Below are 24020 nucleotides of genomic sequence, written 5' to 3'. Positions count from 1 at the left end.
TGAGCCTGCCTGCCGTTCTGTATTTTTGCCCCACCACTCTGGATTATCGACCCCTGCCGTCCTTGACCTGTTGTTTGCCTGCTCATTGCTGTAATAAACATTGTTACCTGAACACAGTCTGAATTTGGGTCTTACCTGAAACGTTGTAGTATACCGCCATGAGCAAACAGGAAAACGCTCATCCAAAGGTGGCGCTCCTAATGGCCAGGGACTAATGCAGTGAAACTTAAATCAGTTTTACCTCATTTCTATCAGCATGTTAAATGTGCAACCAGAGGGAAAACAACTCCTTTACTCCACACATACCCCGAGCATGCGCTGACCAACTGGCAAGTGTCTTCACTGACATTTTCAACCTCTCCCTGTCTGAGTCTGTAATACCAACAGGTTTCAAGTAGACCACCATAGTCCCTGTGTCCAAGAAAACAAAGGTAACCTGCTTAAATGACTACCGACCCATAGTACTCTGTAACCATGAAATGCTTTTAAAGGCTGCTCATAGCTCACATCAACACCATTATCCCAGAAACCCTAGACCGACTCCAATTTGCATACCGCCCCAACAGATCCACAGATGATGCAATCTCTATTGCACTCTACACTGCCCTTTCCCACCTGGACAAAAGGAACACCTATGTGATAACGCTATTCATTGACTACAACTTAGCAGTCAACACCATAGTGCCGTCACAGCTCATCACTAAGCTAAGGACCCTGGGACTAAACACCTCCCTCTGCAACTGGATCGTGGACTTGACTCCAACACCATCATTAAGTATGCAGATGACACAACAGTGGTAGGCCGGATCACCGACAATGATGAGACAGCCTATAGGGAGGAGGTCAGAAACCTGACCGTGTGGTGCAAGGACAACAACCTCTCCCTAAATATGATCAAGACAAAAGAGATGATTGTGTACTACAGGAAAAGGAGGACCGAACACATCCCCATTATCATCGACGGGGCTGTAGTGAAGCAGGTTGAGAGCTTCAAGTTCCTTGGCGTCCACATCACCAACAAACGAACATGGTCCAAGCACACCAAGACAGTCGTGAAGAGGGAACGACAAAACCTAAACCTACAAAACCTAAACCTCAGGAGACTGAAAAGATTTGGCATGGGTCCTCAGATCCTCAAAAGGTTTTACAGCTGCACCATCGAGAGCATTCTGATGGAATGCATCATTGCCTGGTATGGCAACTGCTCGGCCTCCAACCGCAAGGCCCTACAGAGGGTAGTGCAAGCAGTCCCGGAGCACCAAGTCTAGGTCCAAGAAGCTTCTACCCCCAAGCCATAAGACTCCTGAACAGGCTATTTGCATTGCCCCCACCCTCTATGCTGCTGCTACTTTTGGTTATTATCTAGTCACGTTAATAACTTTACCTACATGTACAGATTACCTTAGTTACCTCGACACCGGTGTCCCTGCACATTGACTCTGTACCTGTACCCCCTGTATATAGCCCCACTATTGTTATTTACTGCTGCTCTTTAATTATTTGTTATTCTTCTGGAATTTTCTTAAAACTGCATTGCTGGTTAAGGGCTTGTAAGTAAGCATTTCACTGTGCGGTCCACACCTGTTGTATTCGGTGCATGTGACACATACAATAGGATTGGATTTTGATTTGATTGCCTCAAATGCATGAAGAAGGAAAGAAATCACCTGAAATGCATTCCAGGTGACTACCTCATGAAGTTGGTTGAGAGAATGCCAAGAGTGTGCAAAGTTGTCATCAAGGCAAAGGGTGGCAACTTTGAAGAATCTTAAATAACATATTTTGATTTAACACTTTTTTGGTTACTACATGATTCCATATGTGTTATTTCATAGTTTTGATGTTTTCACTACTATTCTACATTGTAGAAAATAGTAAAAATAAATAAAAACCCTTGAATGAGTAGATTTACTGGTACTTAACTTTTTACTGGTACTGTATATATTTAAGTATTTTGTATGTTTATTGGATAGAAAGAGCTAGAGCTGAAAGGTAGGAGAGTGCTGTAAAAACATTGGGCCAGATTGGAACATAAGCTAGTAGCAATACATCATACATGTGCTCCAGAGGCAGCTAGACTACCCCATGCCATGCCATTTTGATAGAATATTGCTGCTGTCACTCACCCTTTAATCCCGGTGACCAGGAAGTGAAGGCTACCCTGGATCTTGGTGCAGTTGATGAAACTGTCAATGTTCTGAGAGTCCACTGTCTGCCTGGAGGCTGTGCCTGTTCCTTGACAAGCTAGATATTTGAGGAGAGGGGAGAAGAAAGGAGAAGAGAAAAGGGCAGGTTGCTGGAGTAGAAGACTCTCTATAAAGCAATGATAGTTGAAGGGAGTATGTGTGGGCACTGGACAGCCGGGTACCTTTGGGACAGAGGCCTCCACAGGGCTCACACCTCTTCACTCCTTTCTTCTCCATCTCCGTCTTATAAGAAGGGCAGCTGCTCACACACGAGCTCCCGTCCACCACAAAATTAGCTGAGGAGGAATGTAATGTGAGAGAGAAAGAGTGGGGCAGAGGGACAGGTAAAGGGAGAAAACCAAATCATTACAATCCACAGGGAAATCCACAGGAAGTTTGGACCATGCTAGAAAATTGATAGATTGAATGAGGATAATGAGTGAGACATGATGGTCATGGTTATGACCAGGAGTTGACTGGTGAGGGGAAGTGGGGAGAGCATGCTGTGTGTGGACTCACTGGGGCACTGGGCCACACAGATGGAACTGTACTGGTACTTGGCGCTGGGGTTGGGCTCCAGTTTGAAGGTGTGCTTGTTGTAGATGAGGGTCTGGGGACACTGGGGCACACAGGAGCCTGAGTTGTTGAAGTTACGGCAGGCCTGGATAGAGAAAAAACACAGTTATATGATACTGTATGCATTGCTTAGTAGTATAGTTGTAACCCATTCATTTCTATCCAATGACTATCAGAGCAACTTTTAAGACTTCTTTGCGGTGTGTTTGTGTGTATAGCAAACTCACAAAGCAGTCGGTATCCAGGGGTCCGGTGCAACCTCCTGCACACTCCATATGACAGCATTCACTAGGACTCCTCCCGAAGCAGCGGCCATTACACTGAGGGGCACACACTGTCTTCGTCACTGGGGGGGGGGGGGGCAGAGAGAGAGATAGAGAACTTTGAGCCAAGCAAACTGACTGAGCTGGGTTGTAGGACATTACATGAGAGCGAAGCTATCTAGTGTTGTCAGAAAATGAGAGCCAGGGGTCAAAAGTGACTCACAGCTCTGGCAGGTGTCATTCCTGGGCCCCCAACATGGACCTCCGCATGCTTCATCACATGGCTCTGAAAAACATGTCAGACATTTTAGAAAATGTAAAACTACATCACACAAAAACATAGAAGAAGACGGCCAGCATCCCGGAGTCGCCTCTTCACTGTTGACATTGAGACTGGTGTTTTACGGGTACTATTTAATGAAGCTGCCAGTCGAGGACTTGTGAGGTGTCTGTTTCTCAACCTAGACACTCTGATGTACTAGTCCTCTTGCTCAGTTGTGCACCGGGGTCTCCCACTCCTCTTTCTATTCTGGTTAAAGTCAGTTTGCGCTGTTCTGTGCAGTGAGTAGTACACAGCGTTGTACCAGATCTTCAGTTTCTTGGCAATTTCTTGCATGGAATAGCCTTCATTTCTCAGAACAAGAATAGACTGACGAGTTTCAGAAGAAAGTTCATTGTTTCTGGCCATTTTGAGCCTGTAATCGAACCCACAAATGCTGATGCTACAGATACTCAACTAGTCTAAAGAAGGCCAGTTTTATTGCTTCTTTAATCAGCACAACAGTTTTCAGCTGTGCTAACATAATTGATAGTTGCTGATAACGGGCCTCTGTATGCCTATATAGATATTCCATAAAAAAATCTGCCATTTCCAGCAACAATAGTCATTTACAACATTAACAATGACTACACTGTATTTCTGATCAATTTTAAGTTATTTTAATGGACAAAAAATGTGCTTTTCTTTCAAAAATAAGGACATTTTTAAGTGACCCCAAACTTTTGAACAGTAGTGTATATAGTAGCAGTCCTAGCACTAATCTGAATACATGTCATTTCTGTGAGTACTACCATCTACCTGATGCTATACTCACGTTCAGGCCCGTTCTCATTGATGATGACTTCAGAGTCTCCATCCTTCACTATGTCCAACCAGTTCACCTGAGGGGTATAGCTCAGGAACTTATTCTGAATGATCTGCACCCCTCCCTCCAGTATCTCTTTGGAACACACACACACACATACACACACACAAAGGAAGATGAACAATTAGTTTAACAGGCCAGAACACGTTGGTGAGTAACCAAATCAAAACGGGCACAAATTTGTATTTCTCTCTCCGCAGTGCCTCCTCTCATCTCTCATGCTACAGTTGGGAATTGAAATTTGAATTTCATTGTACTTCCTGGATTGACTGGAATTTACCCCAATCCTGCTACTGAAGTTCGTATGGTAGTTGGCATGTGGACCATGATAACCATGTTGCTGTTCATGATGATGATGTGTATCACTTAAAGACTTATCTTCATCACAATAAAAAAATGTGTGTGTGTGTGTGTGTGTGCGTGCGTGCGTGCGTACCTGTGAGGTGTGTGAGGCCCAGCTCCTTCAGTCCGTGTTGGCCGTCCTTTTGGTAGTTGACGAGGACAGCCAGAGCAAAGCGCTCCTCGTACAGAGTGGTGCCTCTTATGACACGGAGCTGGTCCAGCGGCAGCCGGCTGAACTGGTTAATGGCAATGAGGATGTAGCCCGTCACTTCTCTAATAGACTACGGGGGAGAAGAGGTCAGGGAAGAAGGTAAGAGGAAAAGAGAAAGCGGAAAGAAAAAGGTGTTACTGTAGACGGAAACAGGATACGGATATGTTCCTCATTGTTGATCTTGGAGAGCAGCAGTGTGAGCAGGCATTTGTCACCTGATTCAATTGAATCAACTACACATCAAGACCTTGATTTGCTCAATCAGGTGTGTTAGAACTGGGCTGGGAAAAAAGCCTGCATGCAAGTATCCCTCTAGTATGCGGAGTAAAGAACATTTATGTAGCGCAGTGGTTCCCAAACTTTTTATAGTCCCGTAACTGCTTGTTGCAATTTCGATGAGGCTCTCGTGTTCAGATATTGGTAAGTGGACTGGAGGCAGGGCATGAAAGGGATAACGAATCCAGTTGTTTGTGTCTTCCGTTTCAGGGAAGTACCTGCGTAATTGTGCACCCAGCTCACTCAGGTGCTTCGCTATATCACATTTGACATTGTCCGTAAGCTTGAGTTAATTTGTGCACATAAAATCATACAATGATGGAAAGACCTGTGTGTTGTCCTTGTTAATGCAGACAGAAAATAGCTCCAACTTCTTAATCCAAGCCTCAATTTTGTCCCGCACATTGAATTCAATTGAGGAGAGTCCCTGTAATTCAGGCGAGAAAAAACATCACTCAGATAGGCCAGTCGTGTGAGAAACTCTCATCATGCAAGTGGTCAGACAAGTGAAAATTATGGTCAGTGAGAAAAGTTTTAGCTCATCTCTTGATAAAAAAAAAACGTGTCAATAATTTGCCCCTTGATAACCAGGCACTTCTGTCATATGTAAAAGCATTACATGGTTGAGAAAGAGTTCAGGGGCCTTGCTTTAACAAAGTTAACCATTTTCACTGTAGTGTCAAAAACATATTTCAAGCTGTCAGGCATTCCTTTGGCAGCAAGAGCCTCTCGGTGGATGCTGCAGTGTACCCAAGTGGCGCCGGGAGCAACTGCTTGCACGTGCGTTACCACTCCACTATGTCGCCCTGTCATGGCTTTTGCGCCATCAGTATAGATACCAACACATCTTGACCACCAAAGTCCATTTGATGTCACAAAGCTGTCCAGTACTTTAAAAAATATCCTCTCATGTTGTCCTGGTTTTCAGTGGTTTGCAGAAGAAGATGTCTTCATTAATTGACCCAGAGGCGAAAGAAACGTACACCTATTTAGGTGAGGTTGTGGCACTTAAAAATTAAAGAAGAGCCGCACACTCTAGGAGCTCAGATGCAATAATTTAATAACCTAATAATCAACGTTTCGACAGAGAAGCTGTCTTCATCAGGGTATAATTCCTTAATTGACCCCCCATAAACGTAACGGACATATACCAGGAGCTGTGCCAGGACCACCACATCTGTTGACTCATCCAGCTGTGAAGCATATACTTTACTGGCTTGTATGCGAAGCAGTAATTGTTTCAAAACATCTCCTGCCATGTCACTGATGCGTTGTGAAACAGTGTTGTTTGATGGCATTGTCTGTATAGTTTTTTGGCCTTTTCCCCCAGCATTGTCCCAGCCATATCTGCGGCAACAAGAAAAATGAAGTCCTCCACAATAGTATGGGGCTTGCCTGTCCTAGGGACTTGGTAGCTCACCATATAAGACGCTTCTAGCCCCTTCTTATTAATGGTATCTGTTGCTTTTATACATGTCTTACTACTCAAAAGTCTTTATTCTCACTCAAAAATCTCATGTGGCTTATTTTTCAAATTGTCATGTTTCGTTTCTAAATGTCTGCGCAAGAGTGAAGGTTTCCCGCGAGAGAGTAACGGTTAATGTGATTGGATGTGAATTATTTGACTAGGCTACCTGTATTTGACATTGTGTTGTTATTTCACTGAACACTAGATGGTTTCATTTTATTTTTGGTAGTAAAATGAGGCTACTCAGGCGAGAAAAAAACCTCACCCAAATGTATAGCCCCATTGGAAAATATAAATGTACTGTTTGAAAATATGAAGAATTGGCCTCCCGGGTGGCGCAGTGGTTAAGGGCGCCCAGGCGCGCCCAGGCTCTGTCGTAACCGGCCGCGACCGGGAGGTCCGTGGGGCGACGCACAATTGGCCTAGCGTCGGGTTAGGGAGGGATTGGTCGGTAGAGATCTCCTTGTCTCATCGCGCACCAGCGACTCCTGTGGCGGGCCGGGCGCAGTGCGCGCTAGCCAAGGTTGCCAGGTGCACGGTGTAGCCTCCGACACATTGGTGCGGCTGGCTTCCGGGTTGGATGCGCGCTGTGTTAAGAAGCAGTACAGCTGGTTGGGTTGTGTATCGGAGGACGCATGACATTCAGCCTTCGTCTCTCCCGAGCCCGTACGGGAGTTGTAGCGATGAGACAAGATAGTAGCTACTACAACAATTGGTTTACCACGAAAGTGGGGAGAAAAAAGGGGTAAAAATAAAAATAAATAAAAAAAATATGAAGAATTATATATATATTTTTATATACATATTTTTTTAAATATGAATCACGTTTTTATTTGGTGTATCTCCGACGGCATTGCGTACGCATGCCCCAGTTTGGGAATACCTGATGTAGCGGATCATGTACTGACATCTTAATTCTAAAATTCAACAACTTTGACTATAACATCACAACATCCCTCTTACTCTCTCACTCATCAATTGTTACCATGACAGCCGTAACATTAGGTAACTACAGTACAGATGTGGGATCTTAATTTGATCACCCTGTTGCAGGAGAACTTGTAGTGTATTTGAGGTTTAAAAAGGCTTTTGAATGTATCAACTCCTACAAAAAAATGTCCATTCATTATAATCCACATAATATTTTACACTTCCTGTTGCTGCAGGATAATTTTCCTGCTGTACCAAACTGGCTCAAATTAAGATCCTATACCTGTGCCATGACAGAAACTAGTTACAGGCAGAGGCATATACAGTATATGGCTCTGTTTACGGATAACTAACTGGTTTTCATGGCTTTGTGTTAAGTTACCATGGCTGTGTGATCAGTTACCATGGCCGCGCCACAGTGATAAAGGTTTCACAGGGGAATGTAAGAGGACTCATTGTGTACAGGAGACAGTGACATCATCCACAAGAGACACACAATGATAAAATCTCTGTGTTGTTCTCTGTGCCCCAGAGGGAAGTGTGGCCTGACATGTCTGATTGTGTGTTTAGTGTTGGCACTATATATATAGACTTCTATTGACTGGAGTAGATGATACATTCTCCTGGTGCAAGACACACACACATACACACCTGTTGCCATTCATCCACCTGTTCATCCCCTCACCTGAAGAAAGGTGAAGTCCCTCCAGTGTTCCATCATGGTGATCTCCAGGTTACCCATGACGATCTCACAGCCACTGTACATCTCCTTCATTAGCGTGTACTGCGTCTGTGAACTTCCTGTCACGCTTAGTGCATTTTGGGTGCCGGAGCATATCACTGGGGGAAAGATGGGTAAAGACAGTTCTTCAGTTTTAAGGATTTCAATTTTTAACTCTAGCCTATGTTGTTGTTGTACTGACACATTTTGTGTAGTTTTGATGTAACACATCAGGACACAACTTACAGTCAAATCTGACTATGACTAATACATGTTAGTGCTAGGAATAATAAATAACTTGTTCACGTTTCCTTCTCATTCCCTTTAGGCTAGTGCTACATATAATACAGTGACTGACTGTCTCTGGGGCAGACCTACAAGGCCTTGTTAATTGTGGACTGTAGGAGTCCAGTCCTTTTCCCTTTCAATGTCATTGCAACTGAGACTGTTTTGCTAATCAAATCTTAGCCAGATGTCCAAAGAGAGAGAGAGAAAAAGTGAAAGAGGGAGAGAGGAAGGAAGAGAGGCTAACTAGATAATAACATGTGTTTTTTAATTGTAGTTGCTGTTGCTGTTAGTAGACACTTTAGAGAGAGAGAGAGAGAGAGAGAGAGAGAGAGAGAGAGAGAGAGAGAGAGAGAGAGAGAGAGAGAGAGAGAGAGAGAGAGAGAGAGAGAGAGAGAGAGAGAGAGAGAGAGAGAGAGAGAGAGAGAGAGAGAGAGAGAGAGAGAGAGAGAGAGAGAGAGAGAGAGAGAGAGAGAGAGAGAGAGAGAGAGAGAGAGAGAGAGAGAGAGAGAGAGAGAGAGAGAGAGGTTCAAATAGTGTTAGGTCCAGAGTGAAATTATAGTTTCTTAAGGCTCATCACAATATTTCCCTGTGAATGGATGTTAGAGAGGAGAGGAGTATGGAGGAATGTGAACACACACACAGAGCCAGACAGTGCACACTGACTCTACCTTGTTAGAGGGTCAAGGGACATTCCTGAACACTAATTTAGCAGCGTGCTACATTAGACCAGTGCTCTTCTATCCTGGTCCTGGACACCCACAGGGTTGCACATTTTTGCTATAGCCCAGCATTTGCATACATGTGCAACCCGCATTGTGAGGTTGCATGAGAATAATAAACATGTAAAAACAAGGATCAGAAATTATTATATAATGAACCACCAACTAGATCCAAGGTGTACAAGCTACAGTCAAGCACAGTGTACTGTAGGAGTTCTGTTCAGCTCAAATTGGACCATGGACTTTGTGCAATGTATACACATTTGGTCATTGGAAACCCATTAGATTGTAATTATGTTCTTATGTGTACATTTCCCAATGAGAACCATGTTATCACTACCCCACCTAGGTTAAGCGCTGGGAGAAGCCTGAGCTGGGTCACTGCTATCAGTAGATGGCTTAAAGCTGTTGACACTCAACCAGTTCAATTGCCTGTTGAGAAATAGTCCTGTGCACCTGCACATGTACACCCAGGCACACACAATCACGAAAGTATACAATCACCACACAAACACTAATGTGTATGCAGGCACAATAATTGAACACAAAGAAATGAAGAATCCATGTATACCAGGTCAACAGATGAAAAAGAACACACATACAAAATGTTCCATCACAGTAATTTACATTAACACACTCACAAATACACAGACAGGCAGAGCAACATGCATGTTCAAATATTGCTGGAGAAGTGAAGAATCTGAATGGGCTGATTAGGTGGGTTCCCTTGGTATTGAGACACTTCAGTATTTGCAGATGGCAGACAGAGAGAGATGGAGAGGGGTGGAAGAGTTCACAGAAAACTCACACACAGTAACCTAACATGCTTGGAAACATTACTGCCATAGACAGTAACCTAACACGCTAGAAAACATTACTTCCATAGATAGTAACCTAACATGCTAGAAAACATTACTGCCATAGACAGTAACCTAACACGTTAGAAAACATTACTGCCATAGACAGTAACCTAACACGCTAGAAAACATTACTGCCATAGACAGTAACCTAACACGCTAGAAAACATTACTGCCATAGACAGTAACCTAACACGTTAGAAAACATTACTGCCATAGACAGTAACCTAACACGCTAGAAAACATCACAGCCATAGACAGTAACCTAACAGCTAGAAAACATTACAGTCATAGACAGTAACCTAACACGTTTAAAAACTGCTATAGACAGTAACCTAACACACTAGAAAACATTACAGCCATAGACAGTAACCTAACACGTTTGAAAACATTACTTCCATAGACAGTAACCTAACACGTTAGAAAACATTACAGCCATAGACAGTAACCTAACATGTTTGAAAACTGCCATAGACAGGAAACTAACACGTTAGAAAACATTACTGCCATAGATAGTAACCTAACACGTTTGAAAACATTACTGTCATAGACAGTAACCTAACACGTTTGAAAACATTACTGTCATAGACAGTAACCTAACACGTTTGAAAACATTACTGCCATAGCCAGTAGCCTAACCCTCTAGAAACATTACTCAGTCCTGGATTAGGTTTAGTTGTAATTTTCATTCATGTTTCCAATGTTTTAACACTCAAAAAGTGGAGTGGAAAGAAAAGGGAAGAAAAGAAAGACAAGAAAGAAAAGAGGGAGGAGGAGATAAACACGTTTTATAAAGTGATATAAACGATGGATGAGGTAAACAGAAACTTGGCTCAGGACACCAAGAGATTACTGCATACCTTAGAGGTCTATGTATGTTTTTTTATTACTTTGGTACTATTTTCACAAGTATATGCTGAATTTTTAAAACTTGTAATGCAGTCAGTATTAAATTAAAAACCTTTCATTGTGCATTTATTTTGTTTGTAAACATCTTTCACCAATCAACCACTGATCCAAAAATATACGTTTACTATGAAATATAATGAGTATTGTATTGATATTGTATTACAGCACTGTAGGAGCTGGAAAAACAAGCATTTCGCTACACCTGCTGTAACATCTGCTAATCTTTGTAAGCGACCAAAAAACGTTGATTTGTTACATAATAGTCATCATCATAGTAGTACATTCGAGTACATATCATACTTTCTATGTTTGGTATTTGGTATTTTGGAATTTTGGTTCACAGAAAACATGAAACATGACATAATACAGAACATTAATAAACAAGAACAGCTCAAGGACAGAACTACATCAATTTACAAATGGCACACATAGCCTACATTTCAATACATACACATAAACTATCTAGGTCAAATAGGGGAAAGGCATTGTGCCGTGAGGTGTTGTGCCGTGAGGTGTTGTGCCGTGAGGTGTTGTGCCGTGAGGTGTTGCTTATCTGTTTTTTGAAACCAGGTTTGCTGTTCATTTGAGCTTTAAGAGATGGTAGGGAGTTCCATGCAATAATAGCTGAATAAAAACTGTACACTTTCTCAAATTTGTTCTGGATTTGCGGACTGTGAAATGACCTCCGGTGGCATATCTGGTGGGGTAAATGTGTGTCAGAGCTGTGTGTAAGTTGACTATGCAAACAATTTGGAATTTTCAACATATTAATATTTCTTATAAAAAGAAGAAGTGATGCAGACAGTCTCTCCTCAACTTTTAGCCAAGAGAGACTGGCATGCATAGCATTTATATTAGCCCCCTGATGACAGTGATGAGCAAGACATGCCGCTCTGTTCTGGGGCAGCTGCAGCTTAACTACGTCTTTTCTTGCAGCACTCGACCACACGGCTGGACCATAATCAAGATAAAACAAAACTAAAGCCTGCAGGACTTGCTTTTTGGAGTGTGGTGTCATAAAACCAGAGCATCTCTTTATTACAGACAGACCTCTCCCTATCTTTACAACCATTGAATCTATGTTTTAACCATGACAGATCACAATTACATTTTAGTCATTAGCAGACGCTCTTCTCCAGAAAGACTTACAGTAGTGAGTGGATACATTTTTGTACTTTTTCCCGTACTGGTACAATCTACGGTAAAACCAAGTAATTTAGTATTCTCAACTTGTTCAACAGCCACACCATTCATTACCAGGTTTCAGCTGAGTTACAGAACTTAGGGAATGATTTGTACCAAATACAATGCTCTTAGTTTTAGAGACGTTCAGGACCAGTTTACTACTGGCCACCCATTCTAAAACAGACTGCAACTCTTTGTTAAGGGTTTCAGTGACCTCATTAGCTGTGGTTGCTGATGCGTATATGGTTGAATCATCAGCATACATAGACACACATGCTTTGTTTACTGCCAGTTGCAGATCATTGGAAAAATAGAAAAGAGTAGAGGGCCTAGAGAGCTGCCCTGCGGTACACCACACTTTACATGTTTAACATTAGAGAAGCTTCCATTAAAGAAAATCCTCTGTTCTATTAGATAGATAGCTCTGAACCCAAGATATGGCAGATGTTGAAAAGCCATAACACATACGTTTTCTCAACAACAGGTTATGGTCAATAATGTCAAAGGCTGCACTGAAATCAAACAGGACAGCTCCCACAATCTTGTTATTATCAATTTCTTTCAACCAATCATCAGACATTTGTGTCAGTGCAATACATGTTGAGTGCCCTTCTCTATAAGCATTCTGAAAGTATGTTGTTAATTTGTTAACAGAGAAATAGCATTGTATTTGCTCAAACACAATTTTTTCCAAAAGTTTGCTCAGAGCTGGCAGCAAGCTGATAGGTCTGCAGTTAGAACCAGTAAAGGCTGCTTTACCACTCTTGGGTAGCGGAATGAATTGGTCTTCCCTCCAGGCCTGAGGACAAACACTTTCCTCCAAGCTCAGATAAAAAATATGACAGAAAGGAGTGGCTATAGAGTCAGTTACCATTTTCAGTAGCTTTCCGTCTAAGTTGTCAATGCCAGGAGGTTTGTCATTATTGATCGATAACAATAATTTTTCCACCTCTCCCACACTAACTACAAAATTCCAACTTGCAATGCTTTTTTTCATTATTTGGTTTTTAATACATAAGTCCTGCCTAAGTTTGCCCACTTTGCCAATGAAATAATCATTAAAATAATTGGCAACATCAAATGGTTCCATCATTCTTTATATCATCGATCTTGGCTTCATAATACAGTTTATTATTATTTTTGTTGAGTTTAGTCACATCATTTCTCAATTTGCAGTAATTCAGCCAGTCAGATGTGCAGCCAGACTTATCAGCCACTACTTTTGCCCCATCTCTTTCAACCATACAGTTTTTAAATTCCTCATCAATCCATGGAGCCTTAACAGTTCTAACAGTCAGTTTCTTAACATGTGCATGTTTATTAATAATTGGAAGAATACATTTTATAAATTAATCAAGTGCAGCGTCTAGATGCTCCTTATTAATCACATCAGACCAACAAAGATGTTTAACATCATCCACATAAGTCACAGCAAAACCTTTTGTATAATCTCTTAAATATTATTTTAGGCCCAGTTTTCGGAACTTTGTCTTTCCTGGATATAGCCACTATATTGTGATCACTGCAACTAATGGGTACGGATATAGCTTTAGAACAAAGTCCTACAGTACTAGCAAAAATGTGATCAATACATGTGGATGATCTTGTTTCTGTATTATTTGTAAACACCCTGGTAGGTAGATTAATAACCTGAACCAGATTCCAGGCACTGATTACAGTGAGAAGCTTATACTTTACAGACATATATTTTAATTATGTAGTTCTCAAAAGTAATATGAGCATTGCATTGTAAAATACAATTACTTAATATGAACAATGTGAAACATGTATTTCTGGATTAAGTTTGGTGAAAAAGTGTGTGTAGGATTTTGTGTGTTGTACTTAGAGTTTTGAAAGAACTGCCTTTTTGATGATCTATTTTGAGGTTTGTACTAAGAGTTGTTAAAATGTACCACATACTGGTGAAAATTGCATCAGTGATGCAGGGTATTATTTGTGATAGATGAAAATGGTAAATATTCACTGTAAGGGGTACATCTACCTGTGTTGCGAAGGGAACACTAGTGTTGACTGAGAGGTTCACATTGAAAAGTTCAGGGGTTACACAATAACATGCTAGAGTACATGCCTCACTAACCGGTGCGACAACATTTTTTTGTGACGTATCCGTAAATAAGAACAGGTGTCCCTCTAGTGAAGCAGTAAACACTGAGAGGATTACCTGTAAGGCACAAATTGTTTTGTGTGGGCAGTTATTGTGCAATTACAAAGAAGGAAATTAAATCAAATCTATAAATACATATTGGAACCATTTAAATAATAATAATAATAATAATAATATTGCGATATATCGTCAAAAATAATATCCTGATGTATAACTGTATTATAAAACCTGAACAGGTAAATTGTTTGTTTTTATTAACCAAAAATAATGCATTTTCTACAAGGGTGTGCATCATAATTCAATTAAGGTCTTTACCAGAAATCACTAAATTATCAATCATTAAAAATACATTTGTGTCATATAACAAGAATTAAATTATTCAGATAAATATGCTACAGTCACAAACATCTGAGCATTAGAATAGTCATGCCAGGAATGTCAACCCTCAACCCTCACACACACACACACACAGACAAACATACGTGCACACAGACACACACACACACATACATACACAGTTCCAGGTGATAGAAAACAAGCTTGAAGAGATTGAGGAAAATCCAAGCTTCAGAGATGCCTGAGAAAGTGTTGTGATAGGTATATTTTTATGACATGGCAGTTGTTGTTATCTCTGAACCCTGATATGAGTTTATGGCACACAGGGCCTTGTAATCTTGAGCTCTGTGCCACATCCCCGATGGCTAAGACAACAAACCACTACCTGACCAGTGCTCATGGTCACATATAGGACAATTAATGAACCAGTCCATCAATCAAATTATATTTCATTCAATTTGACTGGAGCCAACCTGTTACATATAGGACCAGCTGTCCCTCAGAAAATAAAGTGTGAGTATTCTAACATGCAGATTCAACTCTGGTGCATTGTGTAATAAACTATTTATTAACATGTAAAAAAATAAATGGATCCATGCAACATTTACCAGCAATGAATGAATTGTTTACCAGATATTGATGAGGAGTTATAGATCTCTAGAGAATACATTGAAATAAGGATAGTGTGCTATGCAGAGGAAATAAAGTATTGATTTGATGCTTTTCAAAATCTATATGAAATATATTTGTACTGTTGAGTGACATGTACAGTATGAGTCTATTTACTTCAGCCTATTATCTTCCATTGACTGTCACCTGATGGGGATCACCTGTGCCCTGACCTGTTGTTTACATGGTTTTCCTCCTGCAATGCACCACCTTATTTACCTACAGCCGGATGACATAAGTACAGAGGCAAAGTTCAGCCAGTGTTCGTGGTTGTTTGTGATTCGAATCACAACACCTCACTCTGACATGGAGGCTATACACACTCACACCTGACACACTATGAATACCAGGTGAATACACTGCACAGATTTGAAAGTATTTTCCAGGAACACTTTTGAAGTGCAAAGTGAGAAAGACACAGAAAAACAGAAAGTAAACATTGTTTTCTTAGACATTTATAGGGAGGAGCTGCATGGCAAGCGATAACAGACACAACTGACACAAACACATACAAGCACGCTGTTTCGAATGTCGGCTAACTGAAGTCGACTAACGCACAGCAAACAGGTTCAGCACATATGAAACTGGTTTTGTCTCTAGGGTCAGATTCACAGCACCGATTTAGGTGAGGACAAGTGATGCCATATTGACTATTTTATGTACACAACTGTGGGATTGGTCCCTCCTAAAAAAACACGAACCACATTGAGATTATTGACAAAATAATAGGCAACTTTATTGGGGCGTAAATGCCGTATGCCACAAAATGAGACACTTTGGGCCAATTCCCAAATGACTCCTCATTTTCACAATAGTTTTTTTAAACAGAAATTTGGGCACTGTCGGGGGAAGAGGAAATTACTTGAGCGAAAGTCTAATCAATTTGACGGCAAGCCCAATACAGGCACGAAACTTACCTTCTTGAGTTTGAGCGCAGGTGAGCTGGAGCCATGGTAGCGCGACGCATAGCGCGAGCACCTTCCGGAGTCCCCTCATTCCGACAGTTGACACACTTTATCAAACATTACGAGCTGGGAGAGATGTACAATATCGACTACCCTCCACGGTTTCCTCCTGCTCATGAATTGTTAGTCAAATAAATCAATTAAATGTAAACATGTATCCCCTGCTATGTACCGTATCTCAAAGAGAACAGGCTAAGTAAATACATTCGGATTTAAGAGTCCCCGATCTTGAACGTTCTCTCTGCAGCAGAAGACTACTCAGCAGATTCGAATGGATTAAAACATTCATTTAATTTACAGAAAAACTAAACGTAAAAAGCCTACTCGTATGCCTATTGACAAAAATATAGGCGAGGATAGAGCGAGTGTATATCGGTTTGGCACAGTTTACAATCTTTCAACCTCTCTGATGTGTAAAATCATCAGTAGTCACTGATTGGACAAGAGACTGTCGTTGAACCAACCAGAGACAAATGCGCCGTCTGTAGGCTACTCCAAAACTGTCTGCGTCAAGTCTACAACGTAATACTTGCAACTAATTGTTTAAGGAAACGATCTTCACTCCACTTCTATACTGAAGTGACTGTTTCGTAGCAGGTTAGGAGAATTTACGCAGCAGGCAAGGATAATTGACATAACAGGTTAGGAGACTGGGGTTAAGGTTGAGAAATTGGTCTCCTAACCTGCTACGAAAATCACCTTGTATCGAAGTGTCCCGAATTGATCATTATTGAACCATCTTTGTGAGTAAATAAACTTCCTATTCATCATGTTTTTTTTTTATTCGCCTATATTAGTCGTATTGGTCATGTCAATATGCAAAATACAAATAATTTTCGTATCATCTTTCTGATTTCTGTAATGTCTTTTGGATATCCTTCCATAATTATATACATCAAGTATTTGAAAAAATAAATTGTAGACATTCTTGTAGCCCTACCAATTAATGATGATTAACAACACTACACACAATTGACTCAACATCGTTTGGTATTCCTGGCTTATCGCGGGGCTAATGTAAGTCCACCATTGATAAATGTCTAGGTAGCGTGGACTGGTCACTCTTTCTTTGAAGGGGGCTGGACCAGCGCTATCAGAATGACAGCATTGTCCACGGGTCAAATTTACTTCTCAACCCCTACAAGCCCGTGCACAGAGGGGGAAAACATTCTTGCATTCTCTCGTGTGCGTCACTGAAACACTGTTTTTCTCAGTACATCAAATTAATTCAACTATTTAAATGTTGGTATTCTGTAACAGTGATGAACTGATGATTATCCTAGTAGAGGACCTGCATATGAATATACTGTCTATATGTCATCATTAAGGTTGTCGATTGAACAATGACTCAGAATAGTTCACACACACGCACACACGCACACACACACACACACACACACACACACACACACACACACACACACACACACACACACACACACTGAGGGAGAGAGACTGAGTGGATGAGCCAGCTTAACAACTGCTCTCTTGAAACTGGCTCTGCCTGTAACTCCAGTCTGTGTGAGTGTGTTTGTCAGTGACTGAACAGACAGGCACTAATTGAAATCTTTAAGAGTGTATTGACGCACCCATGAGTCAATCTAATGAACATAATTTTAAAAATCCCTATCAAAATCCATTAGTTTAAGCTAGAGAAATTGGTCTGCGTCTCACATTCGCCAATGTCACCCTTATGCATCTGCCTGGAAAGTGGCAGAGATACAGCTGTTTGTCAGACCAGGAGACATCCCAAAAATTGGTCTTCTCACAAAAACGTCTGCAGTGTCCCACATTTTGGGCTACAAACGAATGACCACTCTATGGAAAGAAGAGACTCACGAACATGATGGTGTTCTCCATTTTGCTCTACTACCCCCACAAGTGTCTCAGGACTTATCTGAACATAACCCATACAAATTAATAGAAGTATGGAGGTAGTTTTGTGCCAACAAAAATAAGGGGTTTAATATGTGTCCCAACATTTTTTTTCTTGAGGTTTCTTATATCTCCTAGATAATAGGACAGACACTCCCATGATTTTTTTTTACTGTTTTTTGCCATTTATGAATGTGTTAATCAATGCGTTTCTATGGGCTATAATCTTTTATTCAATATTGTATCAAATCTTTTTTTTTTTTTTTTTTTTTATACATAAAAGGTTCCTAAAATTCCAAATCATATAGTTAAATGATCCATGGTATGCTCATCTTAAAACAATTCCATACAGTGCCTTGCGAAAGTATTCGGCCCCCTTGAACTTTGCGACCTTTTGCCACATTTCAGGCTTCAAACATAAAGATATAAAACTGTATTTTTTTGTGAAGAATCAACAACAAGTGGGACACAATCATGAAGTGGAACGACATTTATTGGATATTTCAAACTTTTTTAACAAATCAAAAACTGAAAAATTGGGCGTGCAAAATTATTCAGCCCCCTTAAGTTAATACTTTGTAGCGCCACCTTTTGCTGTGATTACAGCTGTAAGTCGCTTGGGGTATGTCTCTATCAGTTTTGCACATCGAGAGACTGAATTTTTTTCCCATTCCTCCTTGCAAAACAGCTCGAGCTCAGTGAGGTTGGATGGAGAGCATTTGTGAACAGCAGTTTTCAGTTCTTTCCACAGATTCTCGATTGGATTCAGGTCTGGACTTTGACTTGGCCATTCTAACACCTGGATATGTTTATTTTTGAACCATTCCATTGTAGATTTTGCTTTATGTTTTGGATCATTGTTTTGTTGGAAGACAAATCTCAGTCCCAGTCTCAGGTCTTTTGCAGACTCCATCAGGTTTTCTTCCAGAATGGTCCTGTATTTGGCTCCATCCATCTTCCCATCAATTTTAACCATCTTCCCTGTCCCTGCTGAAGAAAAGCAGGCCCAAACCATGATGCTGCCACCACCATGTTTGACAGTGGGGATGGTGTGTTCAGCTGTGTTGCTTTTACGCCAAACATAACGTTTTGCATTGTTGCCAAAAAGTTCAATTTTGGTTTCATCTGACCAGAGCACCTTCTTCCACATGTTTGGTGTGTCTCCCAGGTGGCTTGTGGCAAACTTTAAACGACACTTTTTATGGATATCTTTAAGAAATGGCTTTCTTCTTGCCACTCTTCCATAAAGGCCAGATTTGTGCAATATACGACTGATTGTTGTCCTATGGACAGAGTCTCCCACCTCAGCTGTAGATCTCTGCAGTTCATCCAGAGTGATCATGGGCCTCTTGGCTGTATCTCTGATCAGTCTTCTCCTTGTATGAGCTGAAAGTTTAGAGGGATGGCCAGGCCTCCTTCCATTTCAATATTATCGCTTGCACAGTGCTCCTTGGGATGTTTAAAGCTTGGGAAATATTTTTGTATCCAAATCCGGCTTTACAACAGTATCTCGGACCTGCCTGGTGTGTTCCTTGTTCTTCATGATGCTCTCTGCGCTTTTGACGGACCTCTGAGACTATCACAGTGCAGGTGCATTTATACGGAGACTTGATTACACACAGGTGGATTGTATTTATCATCATTAGTCATTTAGGTCAACATTGGATCATTCAGAGATCCTCACTGAACTTCTGGAGAGAGTTTGCTGCACTGAAAGTAAAGGGTCTGAATAATTTTGCACGCCCAATTTTTCAGTTTTTGATTTGTTAAAAAAGTTTGAAATATCCAGTAAATGTCGTTTCACTTCATGATTGTGTCCCACTTGTTGTTGATTCTTCACAAAAAAATACAGTTTTATATCTTTATGTTTGAAGCCTGAAATGTGGCAAAAGGTCGCAAAGTTCAAGGGGGCCGAATACTTTCGCAAGGCACTGTATGTAAGCTTAGTAGAGCCCCCCCCCCGTCCCCCCCAAAACACCCCAACATGTTCTTATTTGTGCCATTGCCATAAACCTACTGTTGTTATGCAATGTTAAAAAACGAATAGTAAATATCTCTTTATAGCCAGAGGTTCGACCAGGAAGATCTTCTCAAAGATCTTATAATTTCAAAAAAGGACCTCTTGTTTCATCTTGGTTAACAGTGAGGTATGGGGTCAAATACAAAGATAGACAGTTAAACACAAGCATGTAGAGGTTGTTTCACAATATCTTCATTCAGCTAGACTAAAGTTGCCTTCATGTTAGGCCAGGCAATGAAACATTTCATATGCATATGGCAATAACATTTTTGAAATGTTGGCCAACATGAAAAGATGCACAGGTTTATTACAGAAATGACTTAGCGTGATTATGTCCTGGCTCTAGGTAAGATGTGATGGAGCACTCCATACCAGTGGATCCCAACTCTGGTCCTTGAGTACCCCCAACGGCACACATTTTTTGCCCCGGACGAACATACCTGATTCAACTCATTGAGGGCCTGATGATAGGTTGAATCGGTTGTGCTTGTCCAGGGCTACCATAACAATGTGAACTGTTGGGGGTACTGGAGAACCGAAGTTGGGATCTAGTGCAGATAGAGGGCTATAGCCAATAATACTCTGATTGTTGATTATGTCATCTACTTCTGTTGAATTTGTCACCACATCTGTCAGATACATTTCAGTAACGTTCACACAGAGCCTATGAGACAGGTCATAGAGAAAATTAGTCTATTTTCCTTTGTTTTATTACATCACTTTACAGCTTTACAAGGTGTCCATGACACCCCAGATACTTGATAATTCATCAATAAGTCACTAGGTAATTCATCTATTTCCCATTGATTATCATAATTTATGTTCACAGACAACATCACATTTTTGTACCTGTCACGCCCTGAGAGAGACGTTTTATTTGATTTGGGGTGGGCATTCTATATTCTCTATTTCTTTGTGTTTGGCCGAGTGTGATTCCCAACCAGAGGCAGCTGTCTTTCATGGTCTCTGATTGGGGATCATACTTAGGCAGCCCTTTTTCCCTCCTTCAGTGTGGGACCTTGTCTTTGTTTGAGTGCATGTAGTTTGCACGACAAAGCTTTTCGTTCATTGTATTGTTTATTTCTAGGTGGAACATTTAAATAAAAGAATGTACGCCTACCACGCTGCACCTTGGTCTCTTTCCGATGACAAACGTTACAGAAGATCCCACCACCAATGGACCAAGCAGCGTGGTCAGGAGGACTGGACCTGGGAGGAAATCCTGGAGGGAGCAGGACCCTGGACAAGGGCTGGGGAGTATCGTCGTCCGAAGGAGGGGATAGAGGCAGTGAAAGCGGAACGGCGACGTTACGAGGAGTTGGAGCCTGTTCCAGCTCCCCGCACTTGCCGTGCTACAGGGGGTATTCAGCCAGGACGCGTTGTGCCAGCTCTGCACTCCAGACCTCCAGTGTGCCTCCACGGCCCAGCATATCCTGCGCAGGCTCTACGCACTATGCCTCCAGTGCGCCGTCATAGCCCAGTGTGTCCTGTGCCAGCTCTCCACACTCACCGAGCTAAAGTGAGTATCCAGCCAGGATGTGTTGTGGCAGCTCCACTCACTAGGCTGCCAGTACGTCTCCTCAGTCCGGTGAGACCTGTTCCACGTACGAAGCCTCCGGCGACGATCCCCGGTCCGGAGCCTCTGGCGGTGGTTCCCAGTTCGGAGCCTCCGGCGACGATCCACGGTCCGGTTCCTCCGGCGACGATTCACGGTCCGGAGTCTCCGGCGACGATTCACGGTCCGTATCCACAGAAGTGGAGGGATCAGCGTAGGGAGTGGGGGGTGATTACTATTTGGTTATGTCAGGGTGTGATTTGGGGTGGGCATTCTATGTACTCTATTTCTTTGTGTTTGGTCGAGTGTGGTTCTCAATCAGAGGCAGCTGTCTTTCATTGTCTCTGATTAGGGATCATACTTAGGCAGCCCTTTTTCCCTCCTTCAGTGTGGGATCTTGTCTTTGTTTGAGTGCAAAGAGTTTGCACGACGAAGCTTTTCGTTCTTTGTATTTTTTATTTTTTTCTTGGAACATTTAAATAAAAGAATGTACGCCTACAACGCTGCACCTTGGTCTCCTTCTGATGACAAACTTTACAGAACCCCAAAAACCAACTACTAGAAATGAACCAAGCACACTCCTCAAACACAGGAACCCAAAGGAAGACAGAGGACAGAACCCCCTTGTTGACCAATTTTGCATTAAGGAGCAAAAAACAAAACATTTCATAGAAGGTATATAAAAACTGTAGAATGGTTATACATAAGGCAACAAAACTCAAATTATTCAACACAAACAAGTAACAGATGCTGTATGCATGTGAATACTGGACTGTGTGGTTTGCATATGATTTAATAGTGTTACATATTACAACACTCACCAAAAAGACAGTAACCTCAGTTCTGCTGGTATCAGTGGTGGTAGAATGACTTACATCTGGACAAGCAACTAAATCAGAGTGTTTGATGTGTTGAGTCTTGACAGAATACAATCAGAGGGAGGTTTGAGGTCAGGTATTGTTCTAGTAATGCCATGAATATTCTCAGTGCATTCCATTTATACTGTCATTTGCTTTAGGTGTTACCAACATACTGTATCTGACAGGTCAAATAGAATACAACTCCTGAAAAATACAAAGATAAATGGTTTCACCCTGCTTATTTGTAAGTAAATAATTAAATATATTAAAATGAGCATGTCAAATAAATTGACACAGTCATGAATACATACATCAACAAACATCATATTCATATTCAGTCACCTATCAACTTAGACAATTATGTCTTCCTCTGATCCAACTCAACACAGACAAAAGAAACTCAAGTACGAGCAATATGATGCAGTTTGTGACTCCTAACTAGGGAAGGCAGGCAGTAGCAGCTTGTGTTAGTGAGGAGAGGTGTGCACATCTTTGTGTATAAGTGTCTGAGTCAAACTGCAGGACATCACAGTTGCACATAATTTCCAATACTGGCATCACACATCTCACCACTTGGCTAAAAGAGACTCAGCAGTGATGCATCTCTTTATCCAGTTATGGAACACACTCTTGTGTGTGAGAGCAGCTGCATTTGAACTTTTGGCAATATAAGCATCCAGCTATCTATTGTGACCATCTATTACACAGAAATCAGTGCAGTTAGTCCATGCAGTGCTAGCACCATTAGGCAGGTTAGAGGAGACCAATGATAAAGTCCACATGCCCATAAGGAACTGTATATTCACCTGATCACAGTGGAAACATGGGAGGACAACTACAAGACCTATCTCAGACTGATTTCTGATATTACAAGGGAGCGAAGGCAGGAAAGAAGGCATTATCTTCTGGTTCTGGTTACTAGGAGCCCATGGGAATCTATCACTATATGTCAAACAAATACAGCACAACACAGGTCACTACTTAAGGGAACAGAATAGAGTGTGTGAGCCAATGAGGCTCACAATGAAGTTTCAGACAGCCAATTACAAGCATGTGATGTCATGATTAGAGAAGTTTTGTTATATTTGTTGCATAAATCCACATACACCGCCTTCTTACCTGGCAAATCAAACACATGCCAGCACACACACACATTCTCATACAACACATATACACTCTCAAAGATACATACTTGCACACACACACACACAAAGTGCAACACTGTTGCTCACAAAAGAAAAAGGAACAAAAAGCTTATAACAATCGATACAAGGTATGAGTGAAGTGAATAAAAACCCTGTTTAAGTGGAGAAAATCCTCTGTTACTCCACAGGAAGGGAGAGAGGAGGACACGAAGAGAAAGACAAACCACGTCAACTGGATCAAAAAGAGCTGACAGATGGAAAGTCAAAGCGACACAGAAACATTCAAAAACACATTCAAGGAATGCATGTTTGAGTCACATTTTGTTTCAATACTGTATCTATACTAATATTCATCTCACCCATTGTCAGGAGCTCGACACAGGAACAGCAGACG

General features: G+C 41.4%; 1 protein-coding gene across 1 annotated transcript in view; it reads right to left on the bottom strand.

The window, feature by feature from the left end:
- Window positions 1-16756, bottom strand: part of LOC110528126 (receptor tyrosine-protein kinase erbB-3-like) — a 38171-nt gene extending 21415 nt beyond the window's left edge. The window contains exons 1-9 of the mRNA XM_021609949.3: window positions 16124-16756; window positions 8083-8237; window positions 4607-4793; window positions 4120-4245; window positions 3249-3311; window positions 2990-3108; window positions 2706-2847; window positions 2369-2482; window positions 2127-2244 (exon numbers count right to left, since the gene is read on the bottom strand). Coding sequence (XP_021465624.3) covers window positions 2127-2244; window positions 2369-2482; window positions 2706-2847; window positions 2990-3108; window positions 3249-3311; window positions 4120-4245; window positions 4607-4793; window positions 8083-8237; window positions 16124-16202 — 1103 coding nt within the window. The 5' untranslated portion in view covers window positions 16203-16756. The remainder of the gene's footprint in view (window positions 1-2126; window positions 2245-2368; window positions 2483-2705; window positions 2848-2989; window positions 3109-3248; window positions 3312-4119; window positions 4246-4606; window positions 4794-8082; window positions 8238-16123) is intronic.
- Between the last annotated feature and the right edge of the window lie 7264 nt (window positions 16757-24020).

Source organism: Oncorhynchus mykiss, chromosome 7 (assembly GCF_057628025.1).
Source record: "Oncorhynchus mykiss isolate SJ-2025 chromosome 7, ASM5762802v1, whole genome shotgun sequence".
NCBI lineage: Eukaryota > Metazoa > Chordata > Actinopteri > Salmoniformes > Salmonidae > Oncorhynchus > Oncorhynchus mykiss.
This window is presented reverse-complemented; position numbering and strand designations above follow the sequence as displayed.